Source organism: Canis aureus, chromosome 14 (genome assembly GCF_053574225.1).
Source record: "Canis aureus isolate CA01 chromosome 14, VMU_Caureus_v.1.0, whole genome shotgun sequence".
NCBI classification, from domain to species: Eukaryota; Metazoa; Chordata; class Mammalia; order Carnivora; family Canidae; genus Canis; species Canis aureus.
Window position 1 is genome coordinate 61,961,467 of NC_135624.1, and position 23,110 is coordinate 61,984,576.

At 34.3% G+C, this 23,110-nt stretch overlaps 1 protein-coding gene across 1 annotated transcript in view; it reads right to left on the reverse strand.

Moving 5' to 3' along the window:
- Positions 1-716: 716 nt before the first annotated feature.
- LOC144282982 (transmembrane protease serine 11G-like) overlaps positions 717-23,110 on the reverse strand; it is a 48,585-nt gene continuing 26,191 nt past the window's right edge. Inside the window, exons 6-10 of the mRNA XM_077846634.1 lie at positions 9,181-9,219; positions 7,827-7,998; positions 6,362-6,621; positions 4,752-4,894; positions 717-2,638 (exon numbers count right to left, since the gene is read on the reverse strand). Coding sequence (XP_077702760.1) covers positions 2,477-2,638; positions 4,752-4,894; positions 6,362-6,621; positions 7,827-7,998; positions 9,181-9,219 — 776 coding nt within the window. The 3' untranslated portion in view covers positions 717-2,476. The remainder of the gene's footprint in view (positions 2,639-4,751; positions 4,895-6,361; positions 6,622-7,826; positions 7,999-9,180; positions 9,220-23,110) is intronic.

A 23,110-nucleotide genomic window follows, 5' to 3' on the forward strand; every position in this document is an offset into this window, starting at 1 on the left:
TGTTTGTTAGATGAATGAGTATGTGGTTTATGTGTTTATACAGTGCTCTAGGCCAGTGATGTCCATAGAACTTTGATGATGATGGAAATAATGTATATCGGTGCTGCCCAATATGGTAGCCATTAGCCTCATGGGGCTATTTTATATTAGAAATGATATTAGTATGACTGAGGAAATGAACTTTAATTGTATTTAATTTTAATGAATTTAAATCTAAATAGTCCCTTGGCTGGTGACTACCATATCGGATAGTTCAGTTTTTAGTGGATGTGATGCCATCCACTTCCTATTCTCCACTCTGCAGTGCTAGTGGAGGACTGACTGAGCCATTCTGCCTTAGCTGAATATGTAAATCTCTTTCCCGGCAGTATCTATTTATACATTCTGAGAATATTAAATAGAATATACATGGTATGATTATGCAGGATTTAGATATTTGACAAATCTCTAGAGAGAAATTTATATAGATTCCTATATATCCATACACATCAATTGAGATCTACCTATAGATAGATTTCTATCTCAATAGATCTGTATAAACAGCCTCCCAAACAGGTTCAGTTTCCAAATGATCTTAATTTGGCTAGGATTGTTTAGATATAAGTGTGATCATGATGGACGATCTTTTAGAACTCTCAACACATCAACATTATAAAAAAAGGTGGGGGGAGAAGAAAGATATTCTCAGACATTCCATGTAAGGAAATTGTGGTTGTAAGGTTTTTAATAATGATTTTTTCCTCTGACTGTTGATACAATGGCAGTGGTTCTTAGGGGGTGATTTTGCCCCCCTGGTAGACATTTGACAATATCTGGATACGTTTATGGTTGTTACAACTTGGTGGGGATTACTACTGGCACAGTGTATAGCCGTAAGGAATGTAGCTAAATATTCTATGATTCACAGGATAGCTGCCACATTCCCTCACAATAAAGAATTATCTTTGACTAATGTCAGTAGGGCAAAAGTTGAAAAAGTATAATGCAATATAGTCATGATTCAAAGAAAATTAGTTTGAGTTTATTATTATAAATATATTTTAATGTATACAATATAATATTATGTATGTGGGACAAGAGAGACTCTCAGCTGATATAAAACTCAGAAGAAAATCTTAGCGCAGCAGTTATTTCATTAGCCAAATTAATCATGATGGAGAGGGGGGAGCAAGGATTTAGAAGCACAGAAGAGGTTTGAGTTTTGTTCCATACTAGTCCATAGTCATATACAGTGTCACAAAATATACACTTAAATACATATGAAAATGACTGTTTTATCATACAAGTTAAATCTCTCCAGAGACTTTCTAAATTATTTGAATATTCTCTAAAAATACCATACGTCAAAGAATGCCAGCACTTTCTTAATAGGAAATTTAAATATTAGACAATAAGGTCTTTTTCAAAATCTTGTATCAAATTGTTTGTGGATGTCTAATTTTATACTGGCTTCTCAAGTTATTTACAAATATGTAATTTATACTGATTTCTAATTCTGTGGGTTCCTTACGTGTTCTGAAGTTGTTTGAAAATAAAACCATTTAGAAAATAAAATGCATTAAGATATAATAAAACAGAAGTGGAAAGTAAATTTACATTAGGTTTGGAACTTCTCTCATTTTTAGAGATGGAAAGTAGCTCCTTCTCGAGGAGTCCTTTTTCTCTTCTTGTTTCCACCTAACAATAAGGACAAGAAATTTTGTTTTTTTTTTTTCCCCTAAATATCAAAAAAGCATTTTGGGGTAGCATCGAACAGAACCCTGTGCTAGGCATTGTTTCCAGTTTTGCTGTCTGGTCTACAGATGTATTCATTGTTTCAAGGTATATATTAGGTAGTAGTTTAAAGAGTTTAAAATCTGTACTATTGGGTGTAAATGTAAAAGTCAATGTTCTTCATGTTTCAAAGAGAGGTACGTGTGCATCTGAGGACTAAAGGGAAGGACTCATAGTAGTGCCATCTTGTAAGTCCCAGGTTCCCATCTAGTGCCCCACCACATTTGTGTTAGCATTTGCCAAAACGAATTACCTTGATTTGTCTAGTACCATGAGCCTACAGATTCTTAATGAGGATTATTTAGTGGAGAAGTTAAAAACTGTGGAGTCAGGGAAGGGTAACATGCCCCGTCAGGGAGAAAAATAGAGAATGTTTAGCCAGTGGGTATTTGTCTGATTAAATGGGATTATTCTAAAAAAAGAAGTATGTAGTAGGAACAGGAAGATGAGCAAGGAGATAATGAGAGACACTTAGCAGCAGTGGGCAGATATTTGTGGAGTTGACAGTATCTTGTACGCTCATGGTTAGCAAAACACTTCAAATGATGTAAAAGAATGTCTGCTTTTCTCATGTTTAAGAGGCGTGTTGTCAGATTACGCTTATTTGCATCTTGAACTCAATGACAGTATACATGGCAACACATACTAAACACAATTTCCTAGAGACCTCATTTACACTGCGGATGTAGAGGTGATTGTTGCATTAGATGTTGGTTTTAGATTTAATCCAGTCCCGATAACGAGTTACTCTGGTGTAAAGTCCAGGCTTGTTCTTTTTTCCACAGTCTATTCCCCAGCTTACTATTCCAATAAGATACCAGATGCTTCTATCACGAGCTATAACAAGAGGTCCTCCAGAATCACCCTAGAGAAGAAGAAATGTACACAATGTAATAAATTAAGAGGAGTAAAAAATGCAAATTAATGAGCCTGTGAATATCTACTAAATTAATATTTTAAATTGAATGTATAAAATGAATTCTATTTTTACTTGCCATCAATATTAATGTAACAATAGAGTATATCACTTACAACTCTTTTTTTATCTTAGTACTTTTGCTTATCTGTGTTGATGTCTTCATTTGGAGGGTAGTGTGAATAAAGTTAAGTTTTCTCTTTGTGTAGATTTTAGTTTTGCTCTTTCTAAACAGGAAGCACAAACTGAACCTAAGTCCAGGTATACAATTCTTACATAAATGACTTCAAGGCTCAACTATATGTCACCTCCTGTCCTGTTAGCTAGATATAATCACTTGCTTTAAATTTGAACTGCACGCTATTCCATTCACACTAGTCGATAGGAAACTGTCCTGGATGTTATACTGTTGTTCAGCAATAGGTTTGAAAGGAGAAAGATAAATGCAAAAGGCATCCCAGGCAAAGTGCATTATTTATTACAGACAGGCTTTTGTTTCCAAATGAAGACTTAATCCCTAGCCCTAGAGAACTGGTTTGAAGTGTGTGAATCTTGAGGACTTCCCTGATATCTTTAACCTAAGGTTTAGATTAATAATTTTTGAAATTATTTTTTAGCAATGAACCTATTCATTCGAATGAAGCATCATATGGAAGCCCCTTATAGACTTATTTTATATTTAAAAAAATGATCCTGTTTTTTATTTTTTAAAAATGATCCTGTTTGAAGCAGGCCGGGGGTCCTAGAGTCTTGTGCCTTTAGGTCTCTTCCCTTCCCTTTCCATGCTTCTTAGTACACTTTAGAGCTCAGGGGACAGAGTATGAAAACTCTGGTCTACTGAACACAATGCTCTTCAGCTCCTTTCCTGTAGGATGACATCTCATTTAGGTCCTCAGTATTTTACTTTGCTACTGATGAAGGAAGCAAGGAAGCACAGACCAATGGAAGAGAACATCTGCTCTTGTGTAAATTTATATTCCTGCTCAGATGTAATGTGATCCAGTTGTATCATGGACCACCCTGTTGTTTCTGCTTTTCCTCAGGAAGTAAAGTGAGTGGAAGGAGATCTGATATTCTAGAATATGTAGCCAAATCCTAGGTTTTTGTTCTTTTTGTTACTTGTGTGCTACATACTAGAATGTAAATCCATTGTGAATTCAACATAGGTTTTTTTTTTATGTTTATGTTTCCTTCAGTAATTGCCACATTACCTTGCAACTTACAAAAAAATAAAAAAAAAACCCTGAATGAATAAGTGAATGAATGTTTATTATATCGCATTACAGACAGCCAATGGCAGATCAATAGTGCCACCTACACATTTAGGAAACACAGGTGTACGTATCAAATTGTCAAACATTTCCTAATCTTTTAAGAACTGCTAAACGGTTGGACCCCAAGTCAAAATCTTTAGTATTTTAGTTACTTATTTTTAGTCTTTTAAGTGTCCTGACTTTAAAACTGATATTCTCCTTAAATGCTGAATACTTAAAATTAATGTTTTGTATGGTTTGGGAAAATGCTATTTATTTAGTTAATTTTAAGATATAATTTGTGAAGTGACACTTTAATATGAGTGAGTGTAGATAAATATATTTTTCCCTAATAGTGTAATTCTATCTGAATGTACACTGCTAAAGCCCAAAGGATTAAGCACTGGTAAGATGATGGTGGTCTATTGGCCATGGAGATATCTGCAGACCCCATTCCATAGTGCCTTACATGTAGTAGGGATTAGATACCCAATTGTTATCACTGTGACTTGAAGCAATGATTGTGTGCCTTTCTGGCTTGGTTTATACTATCTGCTTCTAGGATTTTTTTTCCCTCTAATCAAAGCCCTAATTTGCAACTGATGGTCATTTTTTACATATGGTTCTGAACAATAATAGGATGTTAAATGAGGAGCATTTCTTATAGGTCTCCCATTCCCTCTCTTTACATTCTCCTATCTCCTCCACAACTTAATTATATGGAGTCATATGAAGTGACATTGGCCTATGGTCAGTAACGCCACCTCTATTCAACAAATGCACTTTTGTGGATTTGCGTCTATTCTTACCTCACAGGCATCTCGTTTTCCTGTTAAAAATCCAGCACATATCATTCCTGATGATACGGCACCACCATATACATGAACTTGATTACATATATCGTTACTTATGATCTCTACTTCGACTTGTCGCAGAGCATTGGGAAAGGGACCTAAAGAAGAAAAAAGTAGATGAAGAATTTTCATGTTATTGCTTATGATAATTGTTGTATCTTACAAATGATGGATCAGTGATAAGGCATATGTCTTGAAGTTGTAGGACTCTGAGCTTAATGACAATGCTAAGGTTAAAGTTATATTTCTTGTATGCCTTCTATGTGCTAGGTACCATTTTGGCACATTTACTTCCACTGTCTTACTTAATCCTTGCAATAACCAACAAAGTTAGATACGAATATCCTCTTTTTCAGATGAGAAAAACAAAATTTACCCAGTTATGACTCATTGATCACATAGCTAAATGGGAGATGACATTAAATTTAAGCTCAGGGCTTTTCTCACCACCTGGAATAATCTGTGATAGTTCACCTTACCTTACCTGCAAATCTACCACATTACTCTAAAAAGAACACAACTATACTGGGAATTGAGAATCCTTTAGGAAGAGCAGTATAGAGCAAGGTTGTATCGTAGAAAGTCATTGTAATGCTGAATAAATGGAATACGCTTGCTTCATCAGAAGAACCATGTCTACTTTGATCTCAAATGCCTATCCAGAACTAATTCCAGGGTAAGTAATAAATACCAAGATAAGGAACAGATCATGTTTTATTAATGACCCACACATTTATTGACTTGTTATATATGAAAAATACTTTTCATTGCATATTTATGTTTTTATCATTCTGTTCTCCTCATTACCTCTTAACAGCTTTTATTTTAAAGACTGTATTAGTTCTTCATATGGAGATGGGTATTCTGTTTACAACAGGTTCAAAGACAATTGAGAAGAGGAAGAAAGGCTGTTAATAAAACATGATCTGTTTCTTAGGTAAACAATTTACATATAGTTTCATCTGCCTCTGAATTTCTGATTCTTGTTCCAGACTCTTACTAAAATGTAGTCTTATTTATGTACTTGATCTACCAAGTCTTTGCCATTTCATTTTTATAGGAATCTGCTTCCCTTCAATAGGTACTGTCGAATCCCAAAGGATTTGATTCCCGTTTGTACTCATTACCATTCCCTATAGAACAAAACAGACTCCCAGAGACAAGGAAAAGAATTCTCAGATTATGACAGTATAACAACCTGCACCCAATGTCAGAATTTTGAAGTACATACTGTTTCAGAAAGAAAGCAACAGAAAAGAAAGGATGTGAAGAAACATGCTTTAATAATTTTTGAAAAGAGAGTTATAACTAGTTTCCAAAATAGCCCATAAAGAAGACATTAAACATAGATACTGTGTAACAGCTATAGCCAGAGTTTTCATAAGTCACCATATCTGGGTTTTTCTGTTTGTTGTTTTGTGATACTTTTCATAGGACATCTTGATTTCATCTCTTATTTTCAATATGTGATTTTGAATCTTACTTTATGTCTCCATTCAAATGGAAGATGGGTTTGCATTTTTTGCTTAGGCTTTTTTTTTTTTTTTTTTTATTGAGATACTCACCATTAGCTTTTAATGCTCCCCATCCAGTGACAAACACTGGACTCTGAGACAAGACTTCAAAAGTAGCATCTGGGAGGCAGACTCTGCCCACATCACTGGAAAATAGGACTGGGGTGGAGAGCTTCACCACAGCGATGTCATCGTCATGATTATGGGCAGCATAGTTTTCGTGAATGATAATTGATTGTATCTTTCTTCTCATCAATGGAGGGCTGAGAGTTGTTCCAAAACTAGCCGTCCAGAGTTTGGGGTTTTTGTAACTGATCACAGATGAAAAGGATTAGGGTTGATTCACTGCTGATTCAAAGTTGCCCAGGACTCTGAATCAGCATGGGACATAGGGGCAGTAGAAGGACAAATTGTTTAAGGTGATAGTTGATGGGTCTTCCCACTTTATTTGAGGCTTCTCCCCCCAGGACTGCTTTGCTTTATTTAGCAGATACAAATACCCCCATTCTAAGGTAGCTTCAATTACTCCTCTTGAGGAGGAGTTTGTATTTTCTAAAGGAAACAATATTATTGTTATTTTGATTATAAAAGTAATACAGATTAGTTGAAGATAAATAAATAAAATTAGACATAGGTATCCACATATGTACATGCCCACACACATATATACCCTCATACGCATGCAGTAATATAAACATCTGTATAGCTATGGAGGGAGAAAGAGAGAGGGAATGAAGAGAAAAGGAGAGGGAGAGGTGTCACATTGGAGCCATACATTATATATTGTTTTCTCATCCTTTCTTTTTAGTTAACATTTTACCTAGAATATTTCCCATATTATATGAATTTCACTAGAGCTATTATCTCTTTATTATCTCCACATATGCCTTATGTTAAATCTTCAAAAAAGATATAATAATAACAGTGCAGCACTAAATATATTCATATGGGATAATCTGATGTAAGTTTGTGGGTCAGGATACTATATTAGAAGAGTTTTTTTTTTTAATCTACAATATATCTTAGGAAAACTGGTGACTGTGTTTAACTTTTGACAGTGTTGACTTGTTCTTAAAGTTAGGATTGCTGGAGAATATATTTTCAGTTGGAGCTGAAGATTCTCTAACTTTTCTGCTACTCTTTAGTATCTGTCATTTGTCCCTAAACCTGCTTCACAGTCATGAGTTCCAGTGGGAGGCCTAGATGCTCATAAAAGAATGAAAAAAGTAGAGGTACCTGGCTAGCTAAAAATTGGTTAAGCATCTGCCTTTGCCTCAGATCATGATCTCAGGGTCCAGGGGTTCCTGAGATTGAGACCCTCATCCATCCCCTTGTTGAGTGGGGTGTCTGCCCCTCCCCCTGCTTATGCTCGCGCTCTCTCTCATCTCTCTTTCTCAAATAAATTAAAAATCTTTAAAAACAAAAAACGAATGAAAAGGGGATGACAGTTATAGGAAATGGAGGTGAGAAAAGGAAGTGAAATTGGTGATCCTGTTGATACAGACTGAGGACTTACATATCAAAGCAATGAGCAGCAGTCAGGAGCCACTCCTCACTGATCAAAGAAGCTCCACAGAAATGAATGCCATCTATTTGCAGGCTGGCTTGCCATGGCCAATCAGCTTTTTTTGCAGGATAACCCTCAGCAATTCTTTCCATGGAAGGAAACTCCTTCCCTCTTCCACAACCTGTCAGAAGGAAATAAGATAGTTATTTATATATTTTATTTTATTCATTTATTTTAGTTGACACACAATGTTACATTAGTTTTAGGTGTACAACATAGAGATTCAACCTCTCTATACATTATGCTACGCTTGCAACAAGTGTAGCTATAGGATGGTTATTTTTAAACAGAGTTATAAACGTGTAGGCATATTTGACACAGAGTTAAAGATGGAAACATTTGTAGGTTTGCCTTGCCTTTGAAAAATTAATCAAAATTATATAATAGAATGATTATTCAAATTGAAAAATGATTAATTTTTTAAAATAAACTATGTAATATTCTCCTTGGTACATTTAAAGCCGCTTCAGCTTAAGATTTGTTTTTTCATATATTTTAGGTTATTTTATTATTTACGGCAAATTATTCCAGGAATATCTGACAATTTTGAATGTCAAATGTACACTATTAATTGCAGAAAAATATCATTTGTACACTTAAAATACTTGTCTAATATTATAACCATTATCCTACTATACTTTGTCAAAATTCACATAATTAAAATTAGTGGGTGTCATTTAATTTTTTTTTAAAGATTTCTTTTTATTTATTTATGATAGAGAGAGAGAGAGAGAGAGAGGAGAGGGAGAAGCAGGCTCCACGCAGGGATCCCCGGTGTCATTTAATTCTAAGCAGAATTTTCTACTTTAACAAAGTGAACCAAATAAAAATAAATATGATAAGATGATAAGGGAGATGGCCTGGGTAGCTCAGTGGTTGAGCGTCTGCCTTTGGCTTAGGGCGTGATCCTGGAGTCCCCAGGTCAAGTCCCACATCAGGCTCCCTGCGTGAAGGTTGCTTCTCCCTCTGCCTATGTCTCTGCCTCTCTCTCTCTCAGTGTCTCTCAAGAATAAATAATTAAAATCTTAAATAAAATCTTAATAAAATAAAATAATGATAAGGAATTGTTAAAAGAAGTAATCAATGAAACTTACTATCAGGAATAACAAGTTATTTCTAAGGAGCCCATGTACATATTCCCAATTATTAATAGTATTTTTTTCCTTATAAAAAATTAGGTCATGTATCTATTCAGAAATATATATTTTTGTAAAATAGTAAACATGGAAATAGAGAAACTCTAGCATTATTTTGAGTTTTAGCATTTGATCTACAAACATTACACTGATATTCTCGAACTTACAGCTGTTCAGAATGTGCTCTGCTTGTGCTTCATTCATATCTGGAAAAAACAAGAGGACTGCTCATCAGAGGAACAATTATAATTTAAAAATATTATGCCTGCATACATGAATGTTTCTGTTTGGAATGAAATGAATTATTTAGGAATTTCTTAATTTAAAGGCAATATAATAAAATCTTACAAAAAGGAGAGGCCTGTATATAAATCAAAGCCTCCTTCTAACTATCTGTGGACTCTAGGAAAATCCTGGTTTATTATTTTAAAATCATTGGCATAGAGAAAGATATTACTTGTCACAAAAGAGGACTACATCTAATTAATTTATCCATGACAATTTATTAAAATGCAAGTTAAGCAGAGGAGTCTAGGACTACTTTCATGTATGTATTATTTTATGGTGGACACTATTTCCTTCTGTCCTCATTCATACATTAGTAATATGATAAAGATACCCAAAGCATCTTAGATGCTTGACATCTCCATGGAGGCTCCCAGTGAAATCCACCAATGTACTAACAAATCTTCAAAACATGTTAGTCATTTTATCATAAACTAAAATAGAAGAAAATATGATCAGTGACTATTCCCCAAAATTATATGAATTGTTTCTTATGCCAGATACTATAATGAGCAACCCAGATCCACATTTTTGTTAAGATAAAAACCAGTATAGAGTTTTGGTAAGCCTGCAAATTAATGAATCTATCAGTCAGACTCTATAGAGGAACATTGTGTTCATCAGCAGGGAACTATGCTTATGTTTATTATTATATTTATTAGAATAAATCTCTTAGAATTAGGTTTTTCCAATAATAACAATTCTCTAGTGGCTTCCCTGATATTTGTAATGAATCCACCTGGACTTTCTGTTTCTTGACTGTGCCAAGGTGCTCTTATAGTCTTTATTCCAGTTGTCCCTTCTGGGAGAAATGCTCTCCCTTGACCGTTCTCGTGGTTGGTTCCTTGTTAACATTAAGATCTTAGCTTAAAAATCCTCTCCTCAGAGAGGCTTTCCATGACAACTCAAAGTAGCCTTCCACTCTCTATTCTTTGTATGTAAATTCATATTATTCGATATTACTTTGTTTATTTACTTATTTAGTAGACCATTATCTTTTTATTCCAGTTGAAATGTTCTATAATTTCACTGGCACAACTAGGTTCTCAAAATATTTGCTTAATGAATAATGAGCAGTAGTGATAATTGATAATTTACTAAGTCCTATATACCAGGGACTGTACCAAATATTGCTATATCCTCACAATAATATTATGAAGCAAGGCTGTTAAGGACATGATTTAAATATTTCTTAAGGTAAAATCTTATCATACAATCCTTTCACTGTAAGGTCAATTAAAGTCTAATGTCACATTCTGTAGGTTATGGATCAGTGAGAGGGGTGGAGTTATGGTTACTTCACAGGTAACTTTAGCCTAGTCTCATTTCTATCTGTAGAAACTGATGATGAACTTCCATGGTGATGCTATATCCCATATTTGTTTGAGTGTGTCTGTCGATTCTTCCAAGTGTGATCCATAGGTAATACTGTTCTAGATGCATAGGAGAGAAGCTAATTGCTTACATATAGTGAATGCCCCGGGCATCTGATAAATGATGGGAGATAATAAATTATAAGGACTTGAGCTATGAGCAATGGTAGTATTAATAAAGGACAATATGGTGAGTTTCCTAGTTTTCTTTTCATCTCACACATACTCTGAACTGGGGACAAAGAAAGTCCTGCAATCTAAAACCATCAATAGGCATAAACAAGAAATCCTGAGAAAAGTCTGTTCTGTCTCTCCAAATACTGGGAACAAAGCAAAACAAAGGCCTAGTGAGGAGCCGAAACCTTCTGCTTCACAACACAGGGCTGGCTATCCATTGTGCCAGTAGCAGTGACAGCAAGAAAATCTTGGTCATCCCAAACCCCACTTCCCAACCAGGGCACCAGCTTGTACACTGACACCTAGAGGGACAACATCAAACTTTATATACCTAGTGACATTAATAGGTTCAGGCCCACTACACCCCTCCACAGAGGAAGGCCCAGGAATACAAAGCAGCCTAGAAAAGCCTATTCTACTCTCACATGGGAGATAAGAGGAAGCAGAAGTTGAAAGGAAACTCCAGAAGACTAGAATAGTGGTACAAGGACCTTGAAAACTAACTTTTTATTGAAACATTGAGAGTTGGTGAGAATCTATGCTCCAAACCTAAATAATTAAACTACCTGCTAGAATAAAAGAATAAACATGATCAAGAGTCTCCTAATATGATAACCAAATGTGTAGAATACAACAAAAATTATTTACCATACCAAACCCCAGGAAAACCAGAATCTATATGAGAAAAGACAATCAACTGATGCCAATACTGAGATGAATACAATGTTGGAAGTATCTGATGTGGATTTTAAAGCAGATGCTAGAAAAATAATTTAGCAATCAATTTCAAATTCTCTTGAAACAAGTGAAAAAATAGAAAATCTAAGCAAAGATATAGAAGTTATAGAAATCAAATGGAAGGGCGCCTCAGACTGTTAAGCATCCAACACTTAATCTCAACTCAGGTCTTGATCTTAGGGTTATGAGTTCAAATCCCATGTTGGGCTCCATGCTGGGTGTGGAGCCTACTTTACAAAAAGGAAAAATATAGGACTGAAAAATATAATAATAAGAGTAATAAAACAAATGCTGCTAAGTGGTCTTAACAATAGAGTGGAGATGGGGATAGAATCAGTAAACTTGGATGAAATTAAATAGTATTTATTCAGAAGAACAGAGAGAAAAGAGACTGAAAAAAATTAGAAAATCTGAGATTTGTGTGATAATAACAAAAGACTTAACATTGTATATTATCAGAATTCCAGAAGGAGAAGAAAAAGAGTGTGAGACTGAAAAAGTATTCAAGGAAATAATGGTTGGAAACTCCCCAAATTTGGATAAAGACAGAGGTCTATGGATTCAAGAAGCTGAGAAAATCTCAAATAAGAAAAACTCAAATCTACCCCAAGACCTATTGTAATTGTTACTAAAAACTAAAGACAATGAAAAAAACCTTAAAAACAGAAAAAGTGATACATTACCTATAAAGTAACACCAATTCAAATAACAGCAGAGTTCTCATCTGAAACCGTGGAGGACAAAAGGAAGTGGCATAGCATTTTTCAAGTTCTGAAAGAAAAAACTATCAACCATGAATCCTATATCCATTGAAACTATATTTAGAAATAAATGTATTCTAGGATGAAGAGAAATGAAAAGAATTAGTTTCTAACAGAGCTACTCTTGGATAATGGCTAGAGGAAGCTCTCCAAACAAAAAGTAAATGATAATAGGAGAAGGCTAGTACCTTCAGAAAGGAAAGAGACAGAATGTGTAAGAACAGAAATAAGCATAATAGACTATTTTTCACCTTATAGGTTTCTTTAAATATATTTTATGGTTGAAACAAAAGATGCAGTGCCATCTGATGTGAATATATAGAGAGGAAATACTTAAGAAAAATGTTTCTAAAAAATGGGGGGGGGGGGGCAAAGAGACCAAAATGGAAGTGATACAATGTTGACACCAGTAGTCTATGATGTTATGTATGTTAATATCTAGAACAGCCACTAGGGGAGCTATACCTCGTGATAAACTCAAAAGCATTACAAATAAATAAAAATGGAACCCTAAAACAAATGTTCCTGCTACCGACAGGGAGGGAGGAAAAAAGAAACAGAGGAACAAGACACAGCACAAAAGAAATCAAATAATAAAATGACTTAAGCTCTAACATATCAATATTTAATATGTGAATGGTTTAAGTACCTCAATTAAAAGACAGAATAGCAGAGTATAATTAAGAAAACATGATTCAGCTATTTGTTTTTTACACTGAAATTTCCAAATTGAAAGTAAAAGGATGCAAAAAAATAGATCATACAAATATGAATCCAGAAAAAAAAAAAAAGCAGTGGTGGCTCTATTAATATCAAATAAAGTGCTCTTTGGAGAAAATAAATTACTGGGGACATAGAAGGACATTACTTGATGATAAAAGGATCGATCTACTATGAATATTTAATCATTTTAAATGCATGTTTACAAATAGCAGAGCTTCAAAATACATCAAGCAATAACTAAGCGAGCTGAAAGAAGGAATAGACAAATTCACAATTATGATTGGGGACTTAGAATCAACAAATTGATAGCATTACTAGGCATAAAATCAGCAAGGATATATAATTAACGCTACCAACAAGACCTAATTGACGTTTATAAACCACTCCACCCAACAATAACATAAAGCACATTCTTTATAAACACCTATGGAACATTCATTAAAAATGACCATATCTTGTGTCATATTTAAAAGAATTGAACTCAGAATATGTTTTCTGTTCATAGTGGGGTCAAATTAGAAATCAATAAAGAAAGGTAAGGAGGATCTGCCCCCGGGCCCAGCGGTTTAGCTCCACCTTCAGCCCAGGGCGTGATCCTGGAGACCCAGGATCGAGCCCCACGTCAGGCTCCATACCTGGAGCCTGCTTCTCCTTCTGCCTGTGTCTCTGCCTCTCTCTCTCTCTCTCTCTCTCTCTCTCATGAATAAATAAAAATAAAATCTTTAAAAAGAAAAGAAAGGTAAGGAGAAAAATCTCCGAACACTTGGGAATTAAACAACAGACTACTAAATAATACATGGGCCCAAAAAGAAGTACCAAAGAAGTAAAAAATTACATAGAATTGAATCAATACAAGTGTACAAACATAGCAAATATCATGAGATGCAGGTAAAGTATTACAGAGAGGAAAATTATAGCACTAAATGTTTATCTTAGAAAAGAAAAGATATTCTTGAGTTCCTAACTAAAAAAAAAAAAAAAAAGAAAGAAAGAAAGAAAGAGAAAAAGAAAACTAGAAAAAGAAGAGCAAAGTGAGCCTAAAGCAAGGAAGAGGAAGGAAATAGTAAAGAAAAAATCAATAAAGATCAAAATTTCAATCAAAATTAGAAACAGAAAGATAATATAGAACAATCAATGGGACAAAAAACATTCATTGTAAGAAAAAGTCAATAGAATTGATAAACTTTTGGAAGATTGACAAAGATAAAAAGATAAACTTCTAGAAGATTGACAAAGACACAAATCACCAATGTCAGCAATTAAATGAGGGGATATCACAAAAGAACCTGAATAAAGAAGAGATGATATATATACAATGGAATATTGCTCAACCATCAGAAAGAATTAAATCTTGCCATTTGCAATGACAAGGATGGAACTAGAGGGTATTATGCTAAGCAAAATGAGTCAGAGAAAGACAAATACCAAAATACCATATGATTTCACTCATATGTGGAATTTAACAAACAAAATGGATGAACATAGGGGAAAGGAAGGAAAAATAAAATAAGATGAAAGTTGAGAGGGAGGCAAACCATAAAGGACATTGAACTCTAGGAAACAAATTGAGAATTGCTGAAGGGGAGGAGGTGGGGGAAGGGATAATTGGGTGATGGGCATTAAGGAAGGCACTTGATGTAATGAGCACTTGGTGTTATATGCAACTGATGAATCACTCAATTCTACCTCTGAAACTAAAACAAACAACAACAAAAAAAAAACCCAAAAACCCAAAAAACAAAACAAAAGTTATAGGATTACCATACTGTCCTGTGAGTATATGCATACGATGATTTAAAATAAGTGTTCACACGAAAACTTTTTAAAAAGTAAGAAATACTTTGAACAACTTTACATTCATAAATTTGACAATTTAAAGAGGACAAATCCCTTAAAAACCATAAACTACCAAAACTCAACAAAGATGATATAGATAACTTGAACATTCCTACTATTAAAGAAATTGAATAAAAGATTAAAAAAAAAAATCCTTAGGCCTAAATGGATTCACTGGAGACTTTGGCAAAACATTCAAAGAATTAACAGTACTTTTATACAATCTCTTCTAGGAATTATAAGAAAGCATTTCCTAGTTCATTTGATGTGGCCAGCATTTTCCTGCTATTGAAACTAGATTAACAAAGAAACAGACTAATATCTATCATGAATTTAGATGCAAAATTCTCAACAAAATTTTAACCAATTGAATCCAACAATATATATAAAGAATAATACAGTGATGAAATGGGTTTATTTCAGGTATGGAAGGTTCAATGTTTGTAAATCAATTAGTATAATCTACCATGTCAATAGGCTATAGGAAAAAATTATATGATTATGTCAATTGATACAGAAATACATTCAGCAAAATTTGGCACCTATCACACCACCACACAGACCTATTACACTCACAAAAAAAAAAAAAAAAAAAAAAAAAAAAGTAAAGGAAAGGGCAGCCCCTGTGGCGCAGCTGTTTGGCACCGCCTGCAGCCTGGGGTGTGATCCTGGAGACCCGGGATCGAGTCCCACGTCGGGCTTCCTGTATGGAGCCTGCTTCTCCCTCTGCCTGTGTCTCTGCCTCTCTCTGTCTCTATGAATAAATAAAATCTTAAAAAAAAAAAAGAAGGAAAGGAAAATAACAAGTATTGATGAGAATTGGGAGACATTAGAACCCTTTTACACTGCTAATGAGAATATAAAATGATGTAGCTACTGTGGAAAACAGTCTACTAGTCCTTAACAAGTTAAACATAGTGACCATATCGCCCAGCAATCCCACTCCTGGGTATATATCCAACAGTATTGAAAATTGGTATTCAAATAAATACTATATGCCAATATTTATAGCAGTACTATTCACAATAGCCAAATAATGGAAACAGCACAAATGTCCATCAGCTGATGACTAGGTAAACAAAATGCAATATATCTATAAAGTGAAATATTATTCAGCCTTAAAAGGAATGAAGTATTGATACATCCTAAAACATGAATTCTGAAAGATTATGCTAAGTGAAAGAAACCAGACACAAAAGTCACAGATTACATGGTCCCATTTATATGAAATATACAGAATAGGTAAAACCATAGAGACAGAAGGGAGAATGACTTTTTAATTGATATACGATTTCCTTTGAGGCCATGAAAATATCTTGAAACTAGGTAGAGGTGATGGTTGCACAACATTAGGACCTAAATGCCAGCAAATTGCACACTTTCAAATGGCTAGTGGTTAATTTTATGTTATGTGAATTTTACCTCAAAAAGTACTCAACATACTAAAGATGTCAATTCTCCTCAAACTGACCTATAGTCTAGCGAAATTTCTATAAAAATCTATTAGCTTTTTTGTAGACATAGACAAAATTATTCTAAAATTTTAGAAAGAAACTAGAGTATTTAATATAACTTTGATAAAGAAGAGTAAAGTGGGAGACCCATTCTTCCCCAATGTTAGACTTGCTATAGAGCTGCAGTAATCAAGAGAATATGATCCTGGTGGAAGGATAGACACATAAATCAATGGGATAGAATGTAGAACCTAAAAATAGATCCACATAAAAATGCCCAGTTAATTTTTGACAAAGGAGCAAAAGTAAATTCAGTGGAAGGTGGGCAGCCTTTCCAATTAACAGTGTTGGAGCAATTGAATATCTATTAACAATAACAACAATAAAAAGTCTCACAGCTTATGCAAAAATGAGCTTGAAATGGATTTTAGGCTTTAATGTGATATGAAGCCATAAAACTTACAGAAATAAGTATAAAATGTTAAAAAATATAATATGTACAAGTATAAAATTTACAGAAAAGAACATAGGAGATCATTATCAGGGACTCAGGGCTAGAGGAAGAGTTAGATTTATTACCAACAAGATGATCCATAAAAATGAAAGTTCATTTGAGTGCATCTCATCAAATTTAAAACTTTTCCTATCTGAAAGACTCTCTTTATGGGTTGAAAAGGCGAACTTCAGACTAGTGGGAATTACTGCAAACTGCACATCTGACAAAGGCTTCATACATAGAACATATAAAGAGTTCTCCGTATTCAGCATTTAAGAAGAAAAAAATCAACTCAATTAGAAAACACGGACACATATATTTTGCCATAGAGGATGTATAGATGGCAAACACATAAAAGGATGTTTGATGTTATTAGAAATTGGAGAAAATAAAATTAAAGCCATAATGAGATAACACTATACAGCTATCAGAAAAGCCACATGAAAAATAGTGATAACACCAATTGTTGGCAAAGGTGGAGAGAAACTAAATCACTCATACATTGCTGATGGGAATGCAAAATGTACAGCCACTCTGGAAAGTAGTTTGGTAGTTCCTTTCAAAACCCAAAGTCTAAAGAAAACCCAAAAATGACCCAAAATCGTTTTATCAACCCAGCAATTGTACTCTTAGATATGTCCCAGAGAAATAGAAACATATTTTCTTATAGGAACATAAAATGAATATGCATAGAAGCTTCACTGTAATAGCCAAAACCTTGAAACTATCAAATGTTCTTCAAGGGATGAGTGGTTAAACAAACAGTGGAATACTATAGACTACTACTCAGCAATGAAAAAGATCAAACTATTGATGCACACATCAACATGGATGAACCTCATGGAAATTATGTTGAGGGGAAAAGGTCAATTTCAAAAGGGTACAAAATGTATGATTTACATGACATTCATGAAATGATATAATTATAGGAATGGAGAATGGATAAGTGGTTGCCAGAGGCTACAGATGAGTAGAAGAGATGGGTGTAGTTATAAAGAGGTAACACAGGGGAATCTTGATATGGTACAATTGAATATATTGATTGTGGTAGTAGTTATGAAAGGTTACATATGTGATAAAATGGCACAGAGCTATACCTACCCATACACATACATGCACACACACAAATGAGCTCATATATAACTGTGAAATCTGAATAAGCTCTATGGATTGCATCTATGCCAATTTCTTGGTTTTGGCACTGTGCTGTAGTTGTATAAGATGTTAACATTACCAAAGGCTGGGGGAAGTATGCAAGTGCATGAGATTTCTCTCTAGATTTCTTTGCAACCTCCTTTGAATCTATAATAATTTCAAAATATTTTTAAAAATCAAGCATCCTATATAAAATAAATGCACAGAAATCAGTTGCATTTCTATACACTAACAATGAGACTGAAGAAAGAAATTAAGGAGTCAATCCCATTTACAATTGCACCAAAAACCATATAGTATCTAGGAATAAATTTAACCAAAGAGGCAAAGGATCTGTATTCAGAAAACCATAGAACACTCATGAAAGAAGAAAGAAGTGGAAAAATATCCCATGATCATGGACTGGAAGAACAAATATTGTTACAATGTTTATGCTACCTAGAACAATCTATACATTCAGTGCAACCCCTATCAAAATACAGTCAACTTTTTTCACAGAGCTGGAATAAATAATCCTAAAATGTGTATGGAGCCACAACAGACCCTAAGTAGCCAAAAGAAATTGAAAAAGAAAACCAAAGCTGGTGGCATCACAATTATGGACTTCAAGCTGTATTACAAAGCTGAAATCATCAGGACAATGTGGTACTGGCACAAAAACAGACACATGGATCAATGGAACAATGGATCCTCAACTGTATGATCAATTCATCTCTGACAAAGCAGAAATGAATATCCAATGAAAAGTCTCTTCAACAAATGGTGTTGGGAAAATTGGACAGCCACATGCAGAATAATGAAACTGGACCATTTTATTCACCATACACAAAAACAGACTCAATATGGATGAAAGACCTAAATATGAGACAAGAATCCATCAAAATTGTGGAGAAGAACACAGGCAGAAACCTCTGTGACCTCAGCTGCAGCAACTTCTTCCTAGATATGTCTCCAAAGGCAAGGGAAACAAAGGCAAAAATGAACTCTTGGGACTTCATCAAGACAAAAAGCTTTTGTGCAGCAAAGGAAACAGGCAACAAAACCAAAAGACACCTGACAGACTGGAAGAAGATATTTGCAAATGTCTTCTCAGATAAAGGGCTAGTATACAAATCTATAAAGAACTCATCAAATCCAATACCGAAAAACAAATAATCCAGTCAAGAAATGGGCAGAAGTCATGAACAGACATTTCTCCAGACATACAAATGGCCAATACACATATGAAAAAAAATGCTCAACATCACTCATCATCAGGAAAACACAAATCAAAACCACAATGAGATACTACCTCACATAAGTCAGAATGGCTAAAATTAATAGGATAGGAAACAAAATGTTGGTGAGGATGTGGAGAAAGAGGAACCCTCTTACGCTGTTGGTAGGAATGCAGGCTGGTGCAGCCACTTTGGAAAACAGTATGGAGGTTCCTCAGAAAGTTGAAAATAGAACTATCCTGTGACCCAGTAATTGCATTACTAGGTATTTACCCAAAGATATAAATGTAATGATCCAAAGGGGCACCTGCACCCCAATGTTTATAGCAGCAATGTCCACAATAGCCAAACTGTGGAAGGAGCCCAGATGTCCATCAACAGATGAATGGATAAAGAGCATGTGGTATATATATACAGTGGAATACTACCCAGCCATCAAAAAATGAAATCTTGCCATTTGCAATGACATGAATGGAACTAGAGGGTGTTATGCTAAGCGAAATAAGTCAATCAAAGAAAGACAATTATCATGTGATCTCATTTATATGTGGAATTTAAGAAAAAAATAGAGGATCATAGGGGAAGGGAAGGAAAAAAAAAGACAAAATCAGAGAGGGAGACAAACCATAAAAGACTTTCAATCATAGGAAACAAACTGAGGGTTGCTGGGAGGGAGGAGGGTTGCGGTAACTGGGTGATGGACATTAAGGAAAGCACTTGATATAATGAGCACCGGAGATTATATAAAACTAACGAATCACTGAACTCTGCCTCTGAAACCAATAATGCACTATATGTTAATTAATTGAATTTAAATTAAAAAAATAAATCAAGCATCCCAGTGGAAAGTCTAAATTATCTTTCTATTCTTTTTTGTAGAATATTATAAAACATTGTCATTTGAAGAACTAATCAGAGAATGCAGTCCAAAAAATGTAAGGGGAAAACAGTAAAGTATTATAGGGGTATACCAAGAAATTATAAAAATAATGTGGTTTTTTTTGGATTGTATGATATTTAGAGTATTAGATTTTTAAAATTTGTGATCTTTTTGTGATTTGTTTCTTATTATTACTAAATATTCACTTTTCTACCTAAACCAAAATTTATTTCAATAGGATGGGATATTGGATCTGATTAAAGAAGATAGTATAGTTTTTTAATTGGAAATAAGACACAAAATGTGTTAAATGAAATAATGAAGATAAATCCTTCTGGTTTACTTCTTATGCTAAATAAAACTTGCCACAAAATATGCTATGTACTAAATTTACAAGGTAGAAGCAGTACTGGCTTAAAACTTTGAGACCAGCAAAACCATTTTTAAATGTTTAAAAAAATTTAAATTAAGCTAGTATAAAGTAAAGGTGATATCACATATTATTTGGCTTTTTTTTTTTTTTTTTTTTTTTAGAAAAGCATTGTACAAAATATTTTATTTATTTTATTTTTTTTTTCATTTTATTTTTTTTTATTGGTGTTCAATTTACTAACATACAGAATAACACCCAGTGCCCGTCACCCATTCACTCCCACCCCCGCCCTCCTCCCCTTCTACCACCCCTAGTTCGTTTCCCAGAGTTAGCAGTCTTTACGTTCTGTCTCCCTTTCTGATATTTCCCACCCATTTCTTCTCCCTTCCCTTATTTTCCCTTTCACTATTGATCTGAAGTAATTCACAAAGACTTTGAGGCAAAGTTTACACATTTTAAAAACATCATGAAATAAACATAATTGACATAAAAGATTTTTTCAAAAATCTACCACCTACACCCTCTCCTAGAATGTGAGGAGCATCAGATTATGCCAATCCAAAATATGCCTCTTTGGCATATGAATTCTTTTGGGTCAAAGGCAATTAGGAAGCAGATACAAGAAATTCCTCTTGCTCTTCCCCAACTTATCTAAAAGTAGAACATAAATTTACAAAGGTGTTCCTCCTCTTCTCTTTGCCAGGAATGAGAAAGGTTAATCCCTAGAGACCATTTTGGACTTTATCAGCCTGGGAAAGGCACCAGAAGAATCCTCATAGCACTTTACTAACCAGCCTTTATCTCTGCCCTTAGAAGCCTATATAAAACTGCTCTCCTTTGTCCTGTCATTTCTCCACAAATTTATTGTTCTACAAGCCAGATTCTAAGCCATCTCTTTGAGCTACTCATTTTCACTTAGTTATTTCCCATGTTAATAAACTTCTGTTTCTTTTTTTCTTGGTAACATCTTTATTACAGGGATCTTTTTTATAGTCAAGAACTCAGAAAGGTAGAGGGAAAATTCTTTTTCTTTCCTACAGGTAAATTCCATGTATTTTTCTTTATATTTTTTTGTATTTAAATGATGAAAGGAAACAGAAATAGAGACATATTTGGGGATCATAAAATAATTACTTAATTTCATGAAAGGTTGTCATAGAGTAAAATCAAAGACTAAAAGTACAGTTTTATGAAACACTGACAATCTTAGGTAACTTGCTCTTCAACTGTTTTCCTTTTTCTTTCCTTCCTTCCTCCTGCCCTGCTTTCTTCCTTCCTTCTTTCCTTCCCTCCTTCCTTCTTTCCTTTTTTTCAAAAATCTATTCACTTGGACTCAGTGGAGAGAATTCTGACTTCTATATAATGAGAAGAAATTTTCACAAAGCTAGACATTTTAGAAAAAAGTCACCTAATTATATCCATGAGCATTTTAAATTCTGCAGTTGTAAAAAGAAGATTTACATAGGCAACTATTTCTCAAACTTGCACTTATTGACTTTGAAAGCTAAACTCAAAGCTTCCCTTTGAGCTTTATTATGATCCTGTATAAATTACTTTTGAAAGATTATCAGAATTGTTTCTTCTGTGTTAGACTTAAGATATTAACCAACTGACTCTTCCAATATTTGTGTTTTGGGGCCATCTGTGTGTTTTAGTTTTTCAGCTACCTTTTTCAAGACATCCTATCAATTATCCAACTTCCTAGAATCAGAATTGCTAAAGATATCTGAAAAAGTCCATATAATAATGCATTATATTAGTGTATTTATACTAGTCCTTTTCAAAGCATTTTTAAGTTTTTCTAAAAGATAAGTTTCACCGTTGCTACTGTTTTCATTTTGCAAAACAGGAACTGAGACAGTTTCAGCAACCTACCCCAGGCTGAACTATTGCTGAGACACAGGTCTCCTGAATTCTAGCCTTGAGGATCTTCCCACCACTACCTGCAGAGGCTCCCATAGAATGCACTCCATGCATTTTCTTTTTACTGTATATACTGAAATGATTTCTCTTGCCCTATGAAACCCAAGATATGTTTTTAAAATTTTTTATGTATTCCCATGTAATTCTAAAGCTCTACATGGAAAGAGGAATGATTTCCTCAGTGTTCTGTGGTGTTTGTTAATTTTAAGACTGCTTTTGTTTCCTGCCCACTTTCAAGAGTATGAGTTCATTTACAGAGTTAAAGATAGAACATTTTACAAATACCAAGTTCCTGCCCTGTGCTGAATTCTGTGCTAATCTTGGGATGTGATTGTAACTACAGAAGACATATTTCTTATATTCAAGGAATTATCAGTCTTTTGCAGAAAAAGATGAAATTTTTAAAATATATGCAAATTAATTTCCAAGCATCCTTAGCAAGCACAGAAGACTCAGGATGAATGATGAATCTGAGGAGACGTTCCATGTGAATGAGTAATGTCTTAACAGTAACTTGCTCTGATAGGCTACCAAAGATCCGTTGATGGATGGTTTGCCAGTAGATGCCTGAATGGACCCATCCCTCACTCTGATCCAGCAACACTGTGAAGGACCTAAGTACCCTAACATAACAAAGTGGGGGTCAGGGTGGGCAGATAGATCCAGGAATGATGGAGTTTAAATTTGTAACATTTGGCTTAATGGG